The sequence below is a fragment of the Ailuropoda melanoleuca genome, chromosome 12, assembly GCF_002007445.2.
Source record: "Ailuropoda melanoleuca isolate Jingjing chromosome 12, ASM200744v2, whole genome shotgun sequence".
Classification (NCBI taxonomy): Eukaryota; Metazoa; Chordata; class Mammalia; order Carnivora; family Ursidae; genus Ailuropoda; species Ailuropoda melanoleuca.
In genome coordinates, this window is record NC_048229.1 from 55,684,466 (window position 1) to 55,705,424 (window position 20,959).

General features: G+C 41.2%; 1 protein-coding gene across 1 annotated transcript in view; it reads right to left on the reverse strand.

Annotated features, from left to right (window-relative positions):
• The window catches only part of CSNK2A2 (casein kinase 2 alpha 2), a 37,176-nt gene that overhangs the window by 14,161 nt on the left and 2,056 nt on the right, over positions 1 to 20,959 (reverse strand). The window contains exons 2-5 of the mRNA XM_034639029.1: positions 20,948 to 20,953; positions 20,040 to 20,151; positions 10,711 to 10,812; positions 8,224 to 8,274 (exon numbers count right to left, since the gene is read on the reverse strand). Of these exons, the coding sequence (XP_034494920.1) occupies positions 8,224 to 8,274; positions 10,711 to 10,812; positions 20,040 to 20,151; positions 20,948 to 20,953 (271 nt within the window). The remainder of the gene's footprint in view (positions 1 to 8,223; positions 8,275 to 10,710; positions 10,813 to 20,039; positions 20,152 to 20,947; positions 20,954 to 20,959) is intronic.

Below are 20,959 nucleotides of genomic sequence, written 5' to 3' on the forward strand. Positions count from 1 at the left end.
AGAGCAGTAGGGGAGTGAGAGAGAGAGAAAAGAAGAGAGACCGCTACTGAAAATGATTCCAGGCCAAAAAGACACACACAGAGTTCTCATACTGGGACAAAGACACACCCACTGGGAGTCTTTTTTTTTTTTTTTTTTCCATTTCTAGGAGACAGAGTAGCATTAATACATCCAGGTTCATTAAAATCATCAGAAACTATACTAATACTACTATTTTTGGTAATCAATTCCAAGTAGATCTGTTTCCCCATAAGTCCCAAGCAGCGCTTTCTGTAATATTAGTCAGCACAACTTTATTAAACACACTTTGTTTCTTTACTGGAAGACTCCGGCAATAGAGGAGAGTTCTCTAAGGAGCACTGACCGGCCTATACAATGTGTCTGTGTGAGGCGGGGGAAGCAAAACTACACATCCCTATTTGTTTGTAGTTATAAGAATGATATAAAGACATAAATAAAACATGGCTTCATATATATGCGTGTGGGGGATGGACAGCTGGAGCACAGGGAAATAAAGGAGATTTTTTTCATTGCATACCGTTTTATATTTTAGATCCATGTAAATACATTACCTGTTCAAAAAGATAAACAATTTGCCAAGTATCAAATTTAATATCTTCTAAGAACACTAGGATGTAGCTTCCTTCTCAAATTTCCCCTGTTGAATAAAAGTAATTCTCCCTCTAGCTTAGTAAAAATATTTGCCTTCATCGACCTCAGGCAGCAGCCAACTCAGGGCAGCAGAGGGAATGAGACCATACAGACCAGTCCACTGGTGGTGCCTGGGCTGGGAACTACACTGGGAACAGCAGCACACACACGCTACCACTTCTGCTCAGGAGGAATTCGACTGCGTAACAGCCAAACACCCAACTGTTCTGTTCTCCTCCAGCTCTGCACAGCAAGGAAGACTTCCCAGCCAGTATACCAACAACCCGTACGTACAGACCCAGGCTGAAGACACTATTTCTTTGGTTGTCAAACTAGCTCCTCCTCTGAGAATTAAGGAGATCACTCCCAGAGACTGTGCCAAGTTGAACCTCAAGTCAATAAACAGGCCACGAAAGTGAAGCGAGCATCTTCTAACCCTCAGAGGGTTGGACTATTTTATTACCAGAAAACAAATATGGGCTATTTTATCTTTTGGACTTTTATCTGTGGAAGGCTTTCCTCTCCTATCGTGTGGTATCTATACGAAGCATCTGTGTAAATGGTGTTAAGGCATAACAATAAATGTCCTTGGACTGCCAATATAATATTTCTGGCTACTCCAACCAATATCAATTTTATGTAACATAAAACACTAAATGAATATAGTGGTTAGGCCTAATACATTATGAAGTCCCAAATGACCAAACTACATCTGTAACATTTTACCACCTGGGCCTAAAATTCAGGACTCACCAGGGTCCACAGTCTGGCTTCTTCTGACTTCTGCAGCTCTGTCTCCATTGCTGCCCCGGGGAGTCCCCAACTCCATTCTTCCTTCTCCAGTGTCCCAACTTCCCACGATTCTAGAAGACCCCGCCCCTCTCCCTTAGCCAACAGTGGTCCCTTACTTCTCTGAACCCCCGGCTATTTATTGTCCTTTGGGGTGTTCAGCGGACACAGACAGCAGTCGTGTCCCCAGAGTTAATGTTCCCCACTCAGGTACTTGCAGTGACCTGAGGTTCTCAAGATAACCTCACTTGGCTGTGAGCAACGAGGGGCTGCTCCACTCTGCCCGCACACCAAGTCCCATGCCAGCATCCCCACATATCAGGCCACACACGACGGGGGAGAAATGGGTGCTGTGGCTGGTGGTAGTCACCAACTTGCTGACTCAAGATCTTTGCTTTCCTTCCCCCAAGTATACAAGGGGCCACCACACAACCTGGTCCATATTCTAAGTGCTCGGATAACAACAGCGGAGAAGCATGTGTGGTATACACCCACCCCATCAATGGTGGTTCTAAGCTTGCACCCAGAAGGCAATTGATTAATATTTGTCTTTGATAATGTTCACCAGTCAATGGAACAATTTTAAAACTGTCTTCCAGGAAACACAAGTGTGAAGAGTCCATGACAAGTTATAAAGGGAAATTTCACAAGAACCACACTTTCCTCCATTCTTCTTGGCCAGCTATGTGGAGAACACTGCTAACCAACCAACTGCAAAGTGTTGGCAGGAAGTTAGCTTTGCTTATATTTTCATGAAATAAGTGACTTATCGAAAGCAAAACAAGCCTATGCTTCCCAGAAGATTACAAAGGTGTTGAGGAAGAAACTATTCACCAATCCTAGTTTGGTTCCAAAGCCTCAAAACACACTGGCCTTTTCTCAGAAATCAGGCCTACTCCAGGACTGCTCAAAAGGCCCAAGGTGGAAATATCCTGGGACTTTTTACTAACCTCAGAAAGTCTGACGAGGACAATGGAAAAAAGGCAATTTGCTCAACAGCCTCAGAACCTCCTTGGTCTAAGACCACCACCCAGAACGGAAGGGCCCCACGTGGGCCTCGCTCTTGCTGTGTACTCGTTGCTCTTCACAGACTGTGCGTGCACTTCGGCTGCAATCACGATCAACTACAGGCTGCAGGGCCCCATCTCTGAGGACTGTCATTCAGCAGGACCACAGGGCTCAGGAAGGTTGCCGGCCACACATGGGAATCACTGACACAGCAAACTCTCACCCTGCACACAGAGCTTGCGGAGTCCCTCACACACACAGCTCAGTCTGTGTCCAGAAATCCCAGTAGTCCCCATGTAGGGAGAAGAAAAAGCGGGGCAAGTGGGATATAAAGTGAAAGGTGCTTCATGCAGTCGTCACCAGTACTGGCATTAACACAGAACCCCAAGATCCAGAATAAAAACCAAGGTCAATATTTATAGAAATTTAAGGAAGCAGAGCAAATTACTAATCAAAGCTATTACTAATCATTTGAACATGTCTTATAAAGAAGATCTTCCCACCCTCACCTCTCAGGGAGTGATTGAGAAATTCTCCACAGAGCAATATGGGTCTACTGTCTTCTCAAATGGAGTCTACTCAGGATGCCTTACCAATCTTTAACATGTCCAGGTGATACATTTTGCTTAAAATGTGTATTCATTTTTATTTATACCCTTACAAAAGCATAGAAAACTGAGGAGCATGTCTCAGTAGAAACTTTTTCTATCACAAACTATACTTGAGCTTCCTTGAGACAATGTCATGTTTGAGAGTGTTCTCTCAATGAACTGTTCATTTCAACTAATAGAGACGGGCTTTTCCTACGCCTTTGTTTGGAAGTTTTGTCTTTTTGTCTTTTTTTTTTTTTTTTAAAGATTTAATTTATTTATTTGACAGAGATAGAGACAGCCAGCGAGAGAGGGAACACAAGCAGGGGGAGGGGGAGAGGAAGAAGCAGGCTCATAGTGGAGGAGCCTGATGCGGGGCTCGATCCCAGAACACCGGGATCACACCCTGAGCCGAAGGCAGACGCTTAACCGCTGTGCCACCCAGGCGCCCCAGTTTTGTCTTTTTTTCTAAGTGTCACGATGTATCTTTTAATCGTTTTGACACATATGAAACATAACTGATGATTTCAAGGAGAAATTGGCCAAACCAGTAAGGCCATAGATGATCTGAACTAAATTAACAAGTTTGATATAAAAAATGGCCGTGCACTGAAGTCACAAAGCAATCGTCAACACAGTCCAAATAACCAACATTATATAGGTCATGCTCCTCTGGACACAGCACAGCCAAATTAGGAATCAACAATAAAAGAGTATTTTTGTTGAAAAACCACGTGGCTCCTCCATTGCATTATTCACAAACATACAGCTATGCAGGATATTCCTAGGACAATAACTACCAGGAAACTCTTGACTATGAACTCTGTACTGTGTATGAGATGGCATTATTATAGAAGTATTAAATGTCTTAAGTGTACTGATAGTATTGGCAGGTAGCAAAAGGTCCTACCTAGTTCCAGGGCTAGTATATTTAGGAGTGAAGTATCATGATGCCTACAATTTACTTTGAGATGATTTCAACAAAAAGACAGAGATAAAGAGGGGAGGGAGGGAAAGGGAGGGAAGAGAACAAACAGTAAATGTGGTAAGTATTAGCAACTGGTAAATCTAGGGGGAAAACATGAGGGTATTAATTGCACTATTCTTTCCAATTTTCAGTAGGTTTAAAATATTTCAAAGTACAAAATCTGGGGAGAAAAACCCAAATCCACGAGTTTGGAATTTGTACTTCTTCTTTTTTAAAATAAAGACTTTATTTGAGAGAGTGCGCATGTGCCCACGTTTGCCCACGTGCAGGGGAGGAGCAGGGAGGGAGGGAGGGAGGGGAAGGATGAGCAGACTCCGAGCTGAGTGCCGAGCCTGACACAGGGCTCCATCCCACGACTCTGAGATCATGACCTGAGCTGAAACCAAGAGTCAACCGACTGAGCCACCCAGGTGCCCCTGGAATTTGTACCTCTAATCTGAAAACTATACAGAAGTGAGTTCCATAACCATGGAACGTAGTTAAGGCAGTGCTTGGGGTTGCACAGACTTAAATCCCACCTACCACCAATCAAGAAAGATAGAAACACATGAAATGAGCATACTCTGACTCAAGAAGTTAGGGGGAAAACAATGAAAACCGAACAAAAAAAACAGGAACAAAGAAGAGAGGAAAAAAGAAAATAATTAAGATAGGAGCAGAAACAAGGAAATAGAAAAAACAAAAACATCTGAGCAATAAAGCCAAAAGCTCGTTCTTTGAAAGTATTAATAAGAGAGCTCTCTAGCAATACCAGTAATTTTTAACAAGAGAGAAAAGGCACAAATAATGTTGAAAATGTAAAAGAAAACATAATCACAAACATATTAAAGTTTCTAAGCCCTAAGAGGATTCTATTAATAACTTTACGTAAATAAAATTTAAAGTGGATGACTTTAGAAATAGATATCATCCAAACAAATTCACGAAGAGATGAAAGACCAGGATAAAACTTTCACTTATACGTATGTACACTGTGAAAAGGAAAGTATAGTCCAAAGTCTCCCTTCCCTCCCAAAAGACAAGTAGATAATCCTTATTTCATATAAACTTTCAGAGACTAGAAAGGAAAAGCTGCCCAACTTATTTTATGAAGTTAGGAATAATCAGAAGTCGACAATAAAAGGAAATTATGAATAAAAATTTATTATCAATTACATCCATACAAAATTCTGAAAAGAACAGAATACAGGTTGGATCACTGCTGATTCACCTCTGATAATTAAACCTGGGACAAACCTCCTCTGAGCGGTTACCTTAAATCCAGCTACTCATACACTTAATCAGTAAAATGAAAAAAATAAAAACAACGTTTCTAATAAATTAGACAGACAAAAGGCACAATAAAAAGCCTGAAGGGCACGAGGACATTAAACTAGCTGATTTCCCTATTTGTGGCCTGTTATACTATCAGGAGCAGAAAACGATCTTGTCAGGATTTGCTCTTCCAAAACCCGCATCTGCTCCCTGGTATTTAACAATCCTGTAACCTAACTGAAACGGCAGGGCTTGCCTGACCATGCACTCTGCTCCCTAGTATTTAACAATCCTGTGAGCTAACTGAAACGGCAGGACTTGCCTGACCATGCGCAGGCCTCCAGATACGGCAGAGCACACACCCCCTACCCCCACTTCCTCCTGAAGCTTCTCTAACGTACGGTAAAAGGAGTGGGGCTTGGGGGACTCACTCACAATAACTAAGAGAATGGGAGAGACGACATTTTGAAGCAAGATAAAAATGTCCAACTGACAGAGCAGACCAAAAAAAGTTGAAACTTCTGCCAAGAGCAGAGGGGGTCCAGAAGCAGACAACCGCACACGGAAGAACTACAGAAAGGCTCAGGAATCAGTGACCCCAGGGATCAATGAAAGAGAGTCACCAGATTCAGCTGAAAACAGGAAAACAAGTTTAAAACATCACACTGAAAATGGGGAATTACGTGAAAGCGCACGTAATATTCCCCACGGGCTCCTCCGCTGGAGGCCGGGAGGCCCGCAGCCAGGCTTGTATCCTCCAGGAACTGACAAGAGGTCATCAGTAATTTCATGACTCTAAAAAGTAGATAGTCAAAAACCATAACATTTCAGACAATTGTAACAGAGACAAAAAACAAGAACACACACAAAAAAGAATTTGAAAGAAAAACCGAGAAAAGAACACGAAGAAGAAAACATCACATTTTCTCAGTGAGAAAATAAAAGATATTACATAAAAGAACAGATACTACTTTTAAAAGTTCTGAGAACAGAAGAGAGCTAAGAGATGAAGTCTAACATTTGAATGAGTTCTAGAGAGTGAGAACAAAGAAGGGAAGAAAATCAAAGAATGTTAAAAATATTGTTCTAAAACGGAAGGACATGAGTTTCTGGATTGAAAACGCCCAGCAAGTGTCCAGAACAAAAGATGAAAGTGACCCATCCGAAGGAACATCATTGTGAAATTTCACAGACTGTGACTGAAGAGAAAATCCTAAAAGCTTTCCAAAGAAAAAACCAAAACCAAAACCAGATCACATAAGCTGAAACCAGATGGCTTCAGTGGTAAAACTGGAAAAAGCTCCTCAAAATTCTGAGAAACTTATTAGTTACAACCCAAAATTCTATGCCATGGTGAGTACATTAATTGGAAAGATAAAATAAAAACGTTTTCAGATATGCAAGCCTCAAAAAACATGAATTTTCCATGACCTCTTTCAAGGAAGCTCCTAGAGAATGTGTGCCATTAAAACATCCCTTTGAGAGTTATGATGCAAAAGAAGTAAGATTTCTCCAGGGAATTCAAAATTCCTGCTAACTGATCTTCTGCAGGCTGTTAAATCCACAGGGCAGCTGTCAATTTAAGAAACACAAAATGCTGACAAGAAAATTTTATGTGTGTGGCCAGACAACTGGTAAAAACTCATTAAGGAAGCGGAAGCATTTAAAACTAAGGCATTTCACTATGAAGTCTCATTAAGACCAGCTTTTAAACTTTTGGTATTTCGGAAAATGTTTGGTTTCATTAAGAAATGCACACACATTCCCACTCGTGTATGTACACCTTGATAAGCTTGGGTCATTCACAGCAAAAGTGGGATCAGCCATGTGTCTCAGCAGAGAACTCTACTAGCTAAGCGCTGTGAGGCTGATGTAAACATTTACATCCTAGTTCAGAGCTCCCTGTGACTTCACCTTTAAGGAGTCACACTAACAAGGAAACTTGTTACACATGGAAAAGCTACACTGTATATAAAATTTGCGTATTGTTTCATAAATTAGAATATCCACCTTTACTTATTTTCCACTAATTAACCTTATCTCAGAGTTGTTTTAGAGTGATTACCTAAGAAAAATTAAATGTGAGATAAAGCTCTTTTCTTTTCACCCAAAAGCTTCACTCCTGATACCGGCATCTTTGAACTGCTGATGTGGTTTTGGCCCTAACTTCCATCACAACAAAATCACAACCCTTTTATTCACTCACCGTATTATAATCACCTAAAAGTTCTCCAAACACCCCTCAAAATCAACACCAATATCTTGTTCTTATATTGGTTTTCATATTATGTTTTACCATGTTCAGAATAACTGGCCCCAAAAACCTTACCAGAAGTTAAAGTTGCAGTTTCTGAACAACAATAAAAACAAACTCATGAAACACCAGCTTAAAACCATGCTTTTAGAAGAACACTTCAAGTCTAAACTAATTTGCATTATAAATATAAGAAATGTAAATAACCTAAGATAGGGCTTTTCTAAAGCGCAGGGACACTTAACTAGCTTTTCCGTGTCATTTGCTTTGTCTACAGTGTTCGTGAATACACACACTCTGACAGCTTGAATCCCATGCCCTGCTTTTCACAGGAGCCCTGTATCTGTTTTATCACTTCCTACCAGCAAGGAAAGATTCCTATGCAAATCAAATATGTACCTGAAACGATGTTGTCTGAAATAGGAGTGCTATAGATGAGGCATTAGCTTAGACCCAGCCCAGCAGCTATTCCCAGAGTAAGCAAACGGTGATGAGTAATTTCACCAAATACAAGAACCCTACCCACTTTCTGCATCCTATACTCATGCGGTAAGGAATCCGATTTGTTACTTCCCACTCTCACCAATGACTTTTCCTGGCCCCCTCCTGTTCTGCAGTATCAACAGTACTTATCGCCACCTGCCCATCCCCCATTAACCCCATGCCAGAAAGAAAAAGCATATACGCACCTTAAAATCTGTATTATTGATATATTCAAATACCAAAGCTGGTGTCTTTGACTGCAAGAGAGAATAGTAATGCCTTATAAGTATTCAAACAATAAATGTGCTTTCCTTCTGTCGTACTGATCCATCCCCAAATCCCACTTAAATGAAAAAGAGATTCACTCATCAGGGAGAGCCTATTAAGAAAGTATCCTCTTGAGACTATGTGTCTGGAATTTGCTTCGAAATAAGTGGGGTTGGTGGGTGGTGGGAAAGTGGGTGTCAGGGAGATGAAACAAAGTTGGCCATGAGTTGCAGCACTGCTAAAGTTGAGTGATGTGTGCACGAAGGTTCGTTATCTTACTCACTTTACTTTCGTAAATGGTTGACATTTTTCGTAAGGTTTTTCTTTTCTTTTTTTTTTAAAGGAGATGTATTCTCTGACCAACCTGTCAGTGGGCCTGGCGCATTATGTGAAGAATTATACTCTGCAGTGTTCCAGTCTGCCAACTACAAAAGGAGTGACGTTTTCATCTTGGTTTAGCAAGCCAGATGCATTTTACAGAATTATCATACGTCTTTGGAATCTATCATAGGCCTTTTCAGAATCCAAAAGGAAAATATCTATGATTATCAGTAGGCTATAATGTGAAATTATTGCCTTGGCCAGAGACACTAGAGAATGTCTCAATTTACTAAGTAGATGTGTTCCTCCCCGCAAAAAAAAAAAAAAAACCAAAGAAAAACCAAAACAAAACAAAAACCCAAAAACATACATAACCAAGTATTTCTAAAGTGCTCTAATATTTAATGTAATGGAGTATAAAATGTCTAATATTTCCTTGTATAAATTTTTCAAATGTCAGATTTACTTAAGTAAGGTAAAATAATGCTCATTAGCAGTAATAAGCTTTCAAAATTGGGAGAAAAGCAGGGGCTTAAAGGGTTATAGAAAGAAAATCACCTTGGAAATCTTTATGGCTGGGAAGTTTTGCTCAAGGAAGCAGGTGAAAGTTACCTAGGAAACAGGGCCCAGTACGTGTGCACGGGGCTTTGTCAGAATGAGCAGCAGTCTGGGCAGCGCTGGTCAGATGGTTCCTCACTAGCCCCAAGGGGGCGGGGCTTCGTCAAGACCACTAGATCTCTCTACTGCCTGGGAGTGAGCCCATTTCCCTACAGGTTAGAGGAGAAGGGCTCCCCTCCTTGGTTTTCATCCAATTTTAATTTACTTGTGTTCCATATTATATAAAACACACACATGCCTTAAGCAACACATTACGGTATCAGTAAGACAAGTATCACTAAGTTCTGTTAACTTAAAAAAAAAAGACAAAACGCAGAGGCCCCTGGTACAACAGTAACATGTACTGGCTCACACTGCAGCCCATTTTCAAAGATGATGGAGTCCAGAGTTAGTCCTTCTAAAATCGATCTGAGCTCCTCAGGCTGGGATATATTTTTAATGCCAATTAGCTAGAAGCTAGCATACAAGCATTCTTCTCAGTCTTTTTAGAGTCCCAAAGGCAAAACTTTCCTGATTCTTTAGTTCAATGATACCGTGTAATCTTGAGCAAATTACTGAACCTCCCACAGCCTTCAGTTTTCCTATGTGTACAATGTAACAATGTGGCCAATTACAGCACCTACTCCAGCGGCTTGCTGAGGACTGCCCTGAGGTCCAGAACAGTGCCAGCACATGGTAAGCAGTCAATGCATGCTCGCTGGCATGTCACTTCTCTGTGATGTTTTCAGCAGACAGGAGCAAAGACCTACCTCTTCATAGAAAAGCTAGCATGGGATGATAGCAAAATAGGTGAGGTAGCACAGAGGAAGACCAGAAATGCCATGGGAGGTGGGTACATGAAAACTTTAGCTAATCGTAAACACTTAAGTTACTCCCCAAGAAGAGAAAACAAAATTAAACAGCACATCTAAAACGACTACAAAGTAAGCATTTTTAACAAAAATAGTTTAGTTGTATCAGCATCTACAGTGGTGAGCCCCAGGGGTAGACTGAATTAAAGCCTAGTATGAGAAACAGCAAGATGCTTTCCTCAAAGGGTCTGTGGGGCTGTGATCTCTATGCCAGGTGTCCACATGCAGATATTTGGTACTTCCTTCGGTAAGGCCAGACTTTCAGATGTCAGGCTTACTTAAGTGAAGCAAAGTAAGGCAAATTGGTGGTAATAAGCTTTCAAAATTGGGAGAAAAGCAGGGGCTTAAAGAAGACATTCGACAAACATTTATAGGCTGAATCAAAACAAGGTGATAAACCTGGGATAGGGATTTTTCTATACACACTTTAAGGTTCCATAAAAGTGGTGGCGGCTACTTCATCTTTGGGCCACCATGATTTTTTCTGGTTTTCAAAACTACTTGGTAGTAAAGATGAACACAATCATTCCCACTATGTCATAATGCTTCTCATTATTTTGACATTCTGTGTCACACCACACACACATTCATGCACTCACTCACTTTCTCCTTCTCCCCCAACCATCAGGCACCTACCACAGGGTCCTTCACAGTGTCAATCAGCTTAATGATATTTGTTCCACCACGAAGGTTCTCCAGAATCTTAACCTCTCGTTTTATCTTCTTTTTCTTCACTGGCTTAAATACACAAGAGTAATCGGAAGTGAGGTTCCTTTTGAAGTTAATAAATAAAACCTTAAAACAACGTCAGCTAACCAAGTGGCTAATGTGCTATCTTAAACACCGTGTCACGTTAGAGGGAGTGTCCAAATTAGAAAAGAGAAATCAAGATAAAAATGGGGTCTGCCCTTGAGAACGTTTAAGATCAAGTTAAATACAGACTCATATAGCATATGTGTCAGATCTTTAGGTAGTTACATTTAGGGCACTTACAGATTTCAAACACCCATGTCATACTTTAAAAATAAAATGCTTTCTAGATAACTGCCAAATGGAACGTGTGTTATAGCTCTGAACAGCTGTATATCATGCACTTGCAAATGGAAAAACTGAAACAAAATGGTGAGACACCTGCTCTTCCAAAGCGTTACATGTAATTTTGTCTTCCAGGAGCGAAGACCAGTTCACTGACATCAAGTTACAAACTTGTTTCCCAGCTGCTGGCTCCCATTTCCTGTTGCCACTCCCATTTCCTCAACATCTAGAATCTGAAATCAGCACAGAGCCACTAAAACTCCCCAACACATCCCACTCCTAAAGAAAGAGATGATGGACTAGCAAAGAAGAAAACGGATCTCTGATCCAGTACTGACTGGAAACCTCAGCTACTTGCTAACCTTTCCATCTGCTGGATAGAAAAACTAAAGATGGCTATCAGAAATACTAGCATTACATGTGCTATTTACATGTGAATTTAAAGAATGTAAGTAGTTCTGGAACAAAAGTCACATCCCAATCAATTACGTTTTATAAAGTACTTAGAACACGTGACTGGCATGTAGGAAGCACCCAATAAATGAAAATTTATTATTTATTATTTCATGTTTTTAGTTAGTAACAAACCACAAAATTCCTATGTAGTGGACTCAGTCTAGTTGAACCATTTGCCCAAGGTCCCACAGCTGACAGTGAAAAGTGGGGGCAGGACTGGGATCTAGACAGTGACTCTGTAGGCCTCCGTCTCGGCCATGGTGCTCTCATTTCCCAAGTATAGCTATGAGACAAAGGGAACTAAGGAAAAGGAGTATTCTATCACTAAGGCGCTGGACACTTTTCTGATAGCACAGGCAGAGTCCAATGGGTTTTCGATGAAGTAAGATTTTAAAAGCCTGTGTGTGTGTGGTGGTGGGAGGGGAGAGATATATACATAGGCCAGAGACACCGTCGTCTTTTGTTGGTCACTAAGCTACAGCTTTGAACACATAACAAAACAGAGGGAGATTATGAAACACAGAGCACCTGCATCACCTCTAACAGGGTGCTTGACTGACAGGCTGGAATCTAGCTGCATTCTTCCAAGCCAGCTGCCACACTCATGTCCACTCCGCTTTGTCAGGGTTCCCAGGAGAGTAGATCTGGCTACTGTGTCTCTCTCCCACTTCCACTTAGGAATCAAACTCACTCCCTTTTTCATAATTAGTGAGCTCAATACTTAGGGGAAATAAAGGACTCAAACATGAAGTACAACTTGATCGAAAACAAAAAACAAAAAATAAAAAACAGCCAGAGAAGGACATACTACAAAATAAGTAAACTTCAAAAATGTCAATGTCAGGAAACAGACTGAACAACTGTTCCAGATTAAAAAGATAGGACAACTGAATGTAACACATGACCTGGGATTTTCTTTTGCTATAAAAACATCATATGGACAATTGGCAAATGAGAACAGAGGCCGTAGATTAGCTAACAGCATTGTATCAATGTTAGTTTCTGATTTTTGATCATGGCACTGTGGGGTTACATAAGAATTGTCCTTGTTTTTAGGAAATGCACACTACAGTAAGGATCACTGTGATTTACTAACACATAATTACATACGTTTATACACACTTATATATGTGTTTATACATAAAAAAGAGAAAAGCATAAAGCATATGTTAACATTTGAGAAATCTGGGTGAAAGATATATGGGAATTCTTGTAACTTTTCTTTAAGTCTGACGTTACGTCAAAAAGTTAAAAGAAAAATAAAAGCTGGCTATTATATCTATAAATTCAGCCAATGCTACCAGTATACTCAATATAAGAAAATTCTAGAGTTGGAAAGCAGTTACATATCTGTGATAGGGGTCACAGAAGAAAAAATACACCACAGCCAGAGATCTGTATACATCAAAAACCTTCCTCTCCCCCTAACAGTGAATTAGTACTGAGGTAACCCACTAACTAAGTTAGCTTTATGACAATGCCTCATATAAAGCCTTGCTTTGCCCTCCTATTAGTCAGCCACAGGTCAAGCAGGCACATGGTTCCCAGACAATGCCACTGAGATTTAGGTATCTCTTATTATGTCCTAAGGTAACTTATGGAGCAAGTGAGCGTATTCTGCTACCCAACTGTGACCTGTCCAACAACTTCCTCACCTAGAGACTGGGGACAGCAGGGCAATTCTGAAGTGGCACAAGGGACTCACACAGCACCTGGAGTCCTCACATCCTGACAAAAGACCAAGAAACTATAAAAAAGGAAAGTGACCTACAGTCCAGGACACTCCTCCAAAGCAGGGACATCTATTCTTTACAGGAACCAGGCCTTGGGGAACTCCCTTCAGCCTCAAGCTTATTCCTCAGAACCTGGGAGATGCGCTAGAAGCTAAAAAACCAATGAGCTCCCTGGGAACGAAAGTCATCATTTTAATGCTGTAAACAGAATTAGAGAGAAAAGGTTAGAATTTATAAAGGAAGACCCTTTGCATCCTATGGAAAACAGATCACGGATTTTATAGAAATAAGAATGCTTTGAGCCTGTAGCCCAATGTTTGCGTTCAGTCACCTGCAGCTACACAAACAGAAAACACACACTTTCATCATAGTCTCATCATTTCATCTAGCTAGACAAAGTCTCTCCCAGTTAAGGTTCATTTATCCCAATTCAGAGAATATCTGTTTAAAAGATCCAAAATGAATCAGCTTAGCTGTTTCCCAATACTCTTTTTTTCTACTCAAAGCCTAGTAGATAAAAATGGCAAAAAGCTAAAAAAGAAAAAAATAAGAAATTCAAGTATTAAATCAAGTTTCATTAATAAATGAATTCTGGTACACATCTAGAGAGAATGTTTAAAAGGATAAAACTCAATTTGAAATTTTCTGTGCATGACCTCAGGAAAGGAAGGAAGGGGGGGAAGGAAGGAAAAAACATGAAAGAGAAAGAAAAAGAGAAACAGAGAGGGGGTGGAAGGAAGGAACTCTCCCAAAGGTTTCTGCCCATGTGGTGGAGAGTCCCAGCTATTCAGGACAACCTTGTTCAACATAATTCCAGAGTTAAGATGCTACTTCTCTCTCCTTATTGACCAACATTGAAAAACTTAAAACAAAAGATAAATTTAGTGATGAGCTGCTTAGTTAATGAAGTCAGTGATTGGTCCCATTTACTTAGGGCTGATTTTTAAAAAGCCAGATCTGAGAATGATTTCAACTACTAGCATTTGATTGTGATTGAATTTGTGAACTAACATATACAAAGGGCTTAAGAATTAGGACCTCAAGAAATCCCAGCAAATGTTAACAGGCAAAGTCCCATTTTCATTTCTTTCTAAGCACAACTAAATTAATAAATTCAACACAGGTGGTTAGGTGGCTCAGAACTTCCAAATCTGGAATTACTTTTATTCCAGCGCCTCGGCGACAACTGAGAGATTAGTGTCGTCACCTACAGTAAACAATCACAATGGACACTGGTTGCCAGGGATGTAGGGCAGAGTCAGGAAGAAAAGTCCAGCCTGGATGACGGTATTTATTTTACTACCTTGGGGGCATCTCTCAAATCCTCTGCAACTGACCCAAATATAAACATTATCTGAGCAATGTTATATCTTCACGGCAACTTTTCCCTTCATCTTTCAAGTCCCATCTTTCCAGTTACGTTATCAACTCCTTGAGACTGTTTATTGTCAGGATGTTTGTGTGTGTTTTAATTTAAAAAAGCAAGGCATACAGTAGGCCTTTTGAATCTCATCAAGAGGATGGTATGGTCCTTTCTACTACCGGTTTTGCCCTCTGAAATCATTCACAGGGCCCAACTGAAATATTGTTACTAGAATTGCTTTCTAAGTGCCAGGCACTGTTTTAAGCACATTTAATCCACTTTTAATAGTATTCTGAGAAGAGTTACTATTGGCACAATTTTACATGAGGATGCTGAGGCAGAGTTTAAATAACTGCTCAAGGTCACAGAGCTGCCGAGTCTTGAGAATGACCATCTGAATGAAGTAGGCAATCTACTTCCAGGGCCACTTTTGGGAAAGAAGGACCATGTAGGTTACTAAAACACTGTCCTCTACCTACGCATCTCTGCAGATCTCATTTAATTCTCCCAACAAGCCTGTGAGTTCCACAAGAAACATATTTCCATTTTATAGATAAGAAAACAGAGTCAAGTGGGTATAAATGAGGAAGCTGGTTCTAGAACCCAAGCCTTCTGCCCTCCATTTACAGCACTTCTTAACACTACACTGTCCTCATCGTGAGGTGGCAGATCCTAAAATCAGGCTCAAGAAACTATCTACAGCCATGCCGTACACATGAAAGTGGGTCCTCTACGTCACAATATTCTTTTTACACGTGGCTTACTCTCCAACAAACCCTAATATATTAGAGGGATAAAGCTGTTAGCTTTATCTGGCAAGTCATCATGATGAGGGAACTGTATGGGTTAAAAAAAAAGTGTAAAAACACCGGTTATTGTGGCTTCAAACCAAGAGAGCAAAGTAACATTTCACTTACACATTCACAGCCTGCTGCAGACCCAAACCACACAGCCCCTGGCTGGGTCCCTAGAGCCCTCTGGATATTCATCTATTCCGCACTCCATCTAGTACCGGTCCAAGTCAAGCATTTCCTTACAGAAGAACTCTCCAAAACCATTAGAAACAAATTCATTTGACTTCCAGTGAGTGTTTATCCATCTTTCCAGTACAGTTCAACACCTCGAGAAATCAAACATCCTGCAAATGTCCTAACTGCTCCTCACATCTGTGAGATCCATCAAAGGGACAGAGGACCAGGACCCTAGTGCTTCCACCCCCTAACCATGTGACTCTGAGCAAACTACCGAGCTCTGGGTCTCAGTTTATCTGTAAAAAGGTTTTGGGTTCTAAGGTTTCTCTGCTCCCTCACATCATGATTCTGTTTCACTGTACTCTCCAGCTCAGACCCTACAACCACAGTATTGGAAAGAGCAATGACTAGGGGCCCTGGGTGGCTCAGTTGGTTGGGCATCCAACTCTTGGTTTCAGTTCAGGTCATTAACATGGGGTGGTGAGATGGAGCTCCACATGGGGTTCCGTACTCAGCGAGGAGTCTGCTTGCTATTCTCTCTGCCCCTCCCCCACCCTGCTCAAGCTTGCACACGCGTGCTCTCTCTCAAATAAAATAAAATCTTAAGAGAAAAAAGAAACAGCATTGACTAGTTCACACATGAGTTTTAAAATTTATATTATTTTTGATGTTAGTAATACTTTAATAATACCATTTTAACTACTTTTAAACCATAAGACATTTGCGGGAACTAAAAATCACAAAAACTTTAGATAAATTAATACTAATGTCTTGCTTCAGGAAGATGATGTCTTGGTACACTTGCCTAACAAAGTACCTGGAGGGAAAAAACCTACCACCGGAGAAGGCAGAAATAAGGCAGAAAGCCCTGCACCAGCATGAGCAAACACCACTTTGATATAACCTAGACAGTTGTCTGCTCGCTCTAGAGGAACCCCACATGATGGGTCATCAGCAGGCCTCCCATCCTTCTTTTACCACCATCTCCTCATAGCACAACATTTTAGAAACATCTACAAACATGCTAAGCAGACTTAAAAAGTAAACTTGCATTACCACCATTCTTTGTTTTAATCTTGAGAATTAACCTCTGGGGAAAAATGGATTTGCCCAACTCTTTATAAAATAAGACCACCAACAGACGACCAATTTATTCTCTTATATGATAATTTCCAACTCAGGGCAGCATGGGTTCAAAACGCCGTACACGTTTATTTAAAAATGGTATTGTTCTTAACTTCTATTTAGGAAATAGCAGTTTTAACTTGAAGGATCCCAAGAACGGCTGAAATCCATACACAGATGGTGCCCATGAAATGCTACAAGTTGTCCAAAATGGCCAAATGCTTTTATCTCTGTGTATACCTTCCTAAGAGGTACTACAAAGGAACTGCGCAATGGATTTTTCAGAATCAAAAGATGAAACTTTCAGCACAAAAGTGGCTTTCTGCCCTCCTGTGCTAACCCTTCCCACCCACCCTCTCCCCTTCTTTTTCTCCTCAAAATAATTTTGGCCAAAAAAGATATAACCTTCCTATTGACTGGAACATTTTAAGATTTCAACTTCAGAATTTCACTTCTAAATAGACAGCAAAATTTTGCTCACCAACTTCTAAATTTCTAAAACCTTTGAAGAGCTCCAATATATTTTGACCAAAAAAATACTAAAAAAATCTACGGATACAAATTAAATCATAGAATTCCTCTGTGGTCTCTAAGCATATGACCACCCTCATATACAGGAAAGAATGGAAGGAAAATGTTATTGATCAAAAAAGAAGACAGCCCTGTCTTCAAGGAATATACCCTCTATTTTGGTCACTGTGAGTACATGAACACATAAGTTCCTTCCTGCAGTTGAAGTACAGTAGGCCTTTTACGAAGAGGAAGTTTTTTCTAAATTCCTCTAAATTACGAACAGCTGGTACTCTGTTAAGGACCTAATTTCCTATGAACAAACACTGTAACAGCAGATATTAGTCATAACTTATCTGAATAAGGGTGCACAACTTGGGATCAAGACCCTGTCCTTTATTTTTTTTATTTATTTTTTTTTTTTAAAGATTTTTTTATTTATTTATTCGACAGAGATAGAGACAGCCAGCGAGAGAGGGAACACAAGCAGGGGGGAGTGGGAGAGGAAGAAGCAGGCTCCTAGTGGAGGAGCCCGACGTGGGTCGATCCCATAACGCCAGGATCACGCCCTGAGCCGAAGGCAGACGCTTAACCGCTGTGCCACCCAGGCGCCCCAAGACCCTGTCCTTTAAAACAAACAAACAAACAAAATACTTTTAATCCACTTTAATTCAGCCCGGGAAAACGAGAAAACCGCAATGCCATTAGTAGTTTCTTACCCCATCCTTCAGATAGAGCAAAATTTGCATAGAAATGCCACAGGGCTTTGGAAAAGAAAGAAGTGAGGGTGGTTTTCACCAGTGGCAATGAAGTTGGTTCAGGCTGTACCCCAAAAAGAACTTGTACGGAAAAGATACAAGGAACACTTCATTAACTAGAGCATCCAAGGAGCCTCCTGAGTCTTATTCCAGAACACGGGAACTTATCCTGAAGACCTTACAAACCCTTGCTAAAATGAGGAGAGAGGAAGAAAGAGGAAACAGGAGTTTTGGCTATGGGTCATTTCAACATAGGGGTATCAGGTAAGTTTTCCTATGCCTAGGTTTCTCATCTGTAAAAACAACCTTCGGCTTCCATGTTGGGTTCCCTAACACATCCTGTGAATCCTTAGGGGGAAACTATCCAGCAACGGATGCTATGAAGATCTCTAGAAGGAAGACTAAAGAGCAATGCAATGTTCTCTTGCATGAATGTACTGTCACTTACACATATACCTAAAGGCCATTCCTCCAAAAAAGACACCACAGGAAGTTACACACTTATTCTAAAAATGCTGCTATTGCATAAAAGTTTAGTTATTTTTCTGAAATTGTTCCAGAGTCAGCAATTCATTCTTCCAAATGCACAGCAGTGGAATATGGACATTCCTCGGTTCAATTTATGCCTTGCTCACTTCCTAGAAAGATTTTAAGCAGCTTATATTAAAAATATTTATGCTTATGTATAAAGGAAAAAATCATATGGCTTACCCAGGTGACTTCCCTGAAGGGAACATTTCTTTAAATATTTATGCTTGTAAAGAAAAAAAAAAGACCATGTGACTTTTCAAGTCCAACTCACATTTGAGGAAGAGGGGAGTCGAACTCCTCATCTTCAAGTATCAATTTCTCACTTCTCACCCCCAGTGCCTCCGATGGCACAGGTAACTTTGCCTGCTTCTCTCTACTGCAGCTCTGCTTCTTCATCACTAGGCTTGGATGGTAGTGAGTAACAGAGCTGATCACTATTCTGAAAACTGATTTGCAGACAGGGTAAGCCTGACCCCTCATACTAAGGGACACAGCTGCCCAACTCGATCCACAAGACACAAAAACAGCTTTCCAATTCCTTATCCTTATTCACGGAGCCCCTGCAAAATGGCCACATCGGAAATCTTGTACATGCAAAAGTGCTTATATTAATCATTCTTTAGTCTTTTCGATATTTCACTAAATGACACGCACACACATTAAATGATCTGGCAACAATGAGGACCCTTCACAAATTCTAAGAATTACCCTTTTTTTAGTACACCCTACAAAACATTATTAAACCTATCCAACCAGTTACTTAAAGGAGAATTAGCCAACTCTTCATGTTCATTAAGATCATGTCTTCACCGAAGAGACAATAAAAGGTGTATCTTTATCAAACCTAGGCGACTAAACCAGACATTAAGACTGTTTGTTCCAACCACTAATTTTAGTCATTGCAAGTGTACTCTTCTACTGCTCCCAAATTCACTTTTTACTATTTGATAAGCAACAATGAACCTCTGGGCACTACTGGTTTGCTGTATCCAATCCCACCTGACACACTTTACTGCCAAAGGAGACGAAACAACTGATCACCCACTGAGGTGTTTCTACGCAAGCTTCAAACTCATCTTTGGAGCTGCTCTATTCTTTCAACTTTTTTTCTGGAATAATTTTGAGCACCAAGTGTAACAAAGTCCATGTTCAAGGAGCCCTCGAATTGATGGGATTTTCTGGAAAAGCTTTTCTTTCATCTGAATCCCTACTTCTTTTGTAACAAATGGACCCCTTTGGAATTTTCACTTTGGGAGCCCACAGAGACATTTCAGGACAAGTATGTTCCTGAATGATACCGTTCAGATTTGAAACAGGTCTACATACTTCCTTCAAAGTTCACAGGAAAACGGGTGGGAGAAGGAGTAGTGACATCAGACAGAAGATGTGTGAAATGAGTTTGCACTGCTCATTCTACAATGTGGCTGGAATTTACGTCTGGACCGGTGAACCAAATTTTTAATGCCACTCATAAGACACTCACCTTGAGAATTTTTACAACCACTCTCTCATTGTTGGTGATGTTAATGGCCTCAAATACTTCACTATACTTTCCCCGACCAAGTTTTCGAACCAGTTGGTAATCATCTTGATTACTGTGAAAGGCAAGAGTGACACATAAATGCCAGGATTTGGGATTAACCAAGCCTATGCCCACTATACACCCCTCATCCAGCCACTCCATTAATCAAGTGTTGGAAGTGTCTATACATCAGGACACAACTCATTCCCTAAATGAAAGCCCCAACATAAACTTGGCTCCTTTCACTCTGCGCACAGCACCTAACCTAACTGGTCCATCACAACTTGGGGAGCAGAGATAGGAAGGCAGGGCTCCGAGCCAATCTAGAAGGGTAAGCAGAGCATCCATCCTGGAGGCTCGGAGGGTGCCCCTCTGACTGGGGCTCCACAGCAACTGCCTTATACTTCACACCCCAAAGGTAGCCAGCGCCTGCTTTGAGAATGTGGATGTCTTTAAAAGATTTCCTCCCACCCAGCCTCATTTCAAAAAACTAAAAAGGCAGAGAATTTTAATAGCTCCAGAGGACAGCTGCTGACTGCCCACCCCAAATAGAAACCCAGAAGTGTAAGAAGGAAGGGCTGCTCCCTCATTTCCACCAGGCTCCAGTCCCTGGACCCTACACTTCTCAGTAAGAAAGCATTCCTTGGGGTAAGGGCGAGAGAGGGGTGCACAAGGCGGGGAGAAGGGGGGGACAGGGAGACAAGCACATGTGCGGCGGGAGGAGGGGGCTCTGCCTCCCACCCCAGACCCGAGAAAGCGCCGGCCAGCGCCGGAGCGGCGGGGGAGGCAAACCGCGGGGTGGGAGGCCAGTGCGGTTTGCGCCGGGGGGATGGTCGGGCGGGGGGTGGGGGCGGCGGCGGCGGCTTTACCCCCAGCTCGGG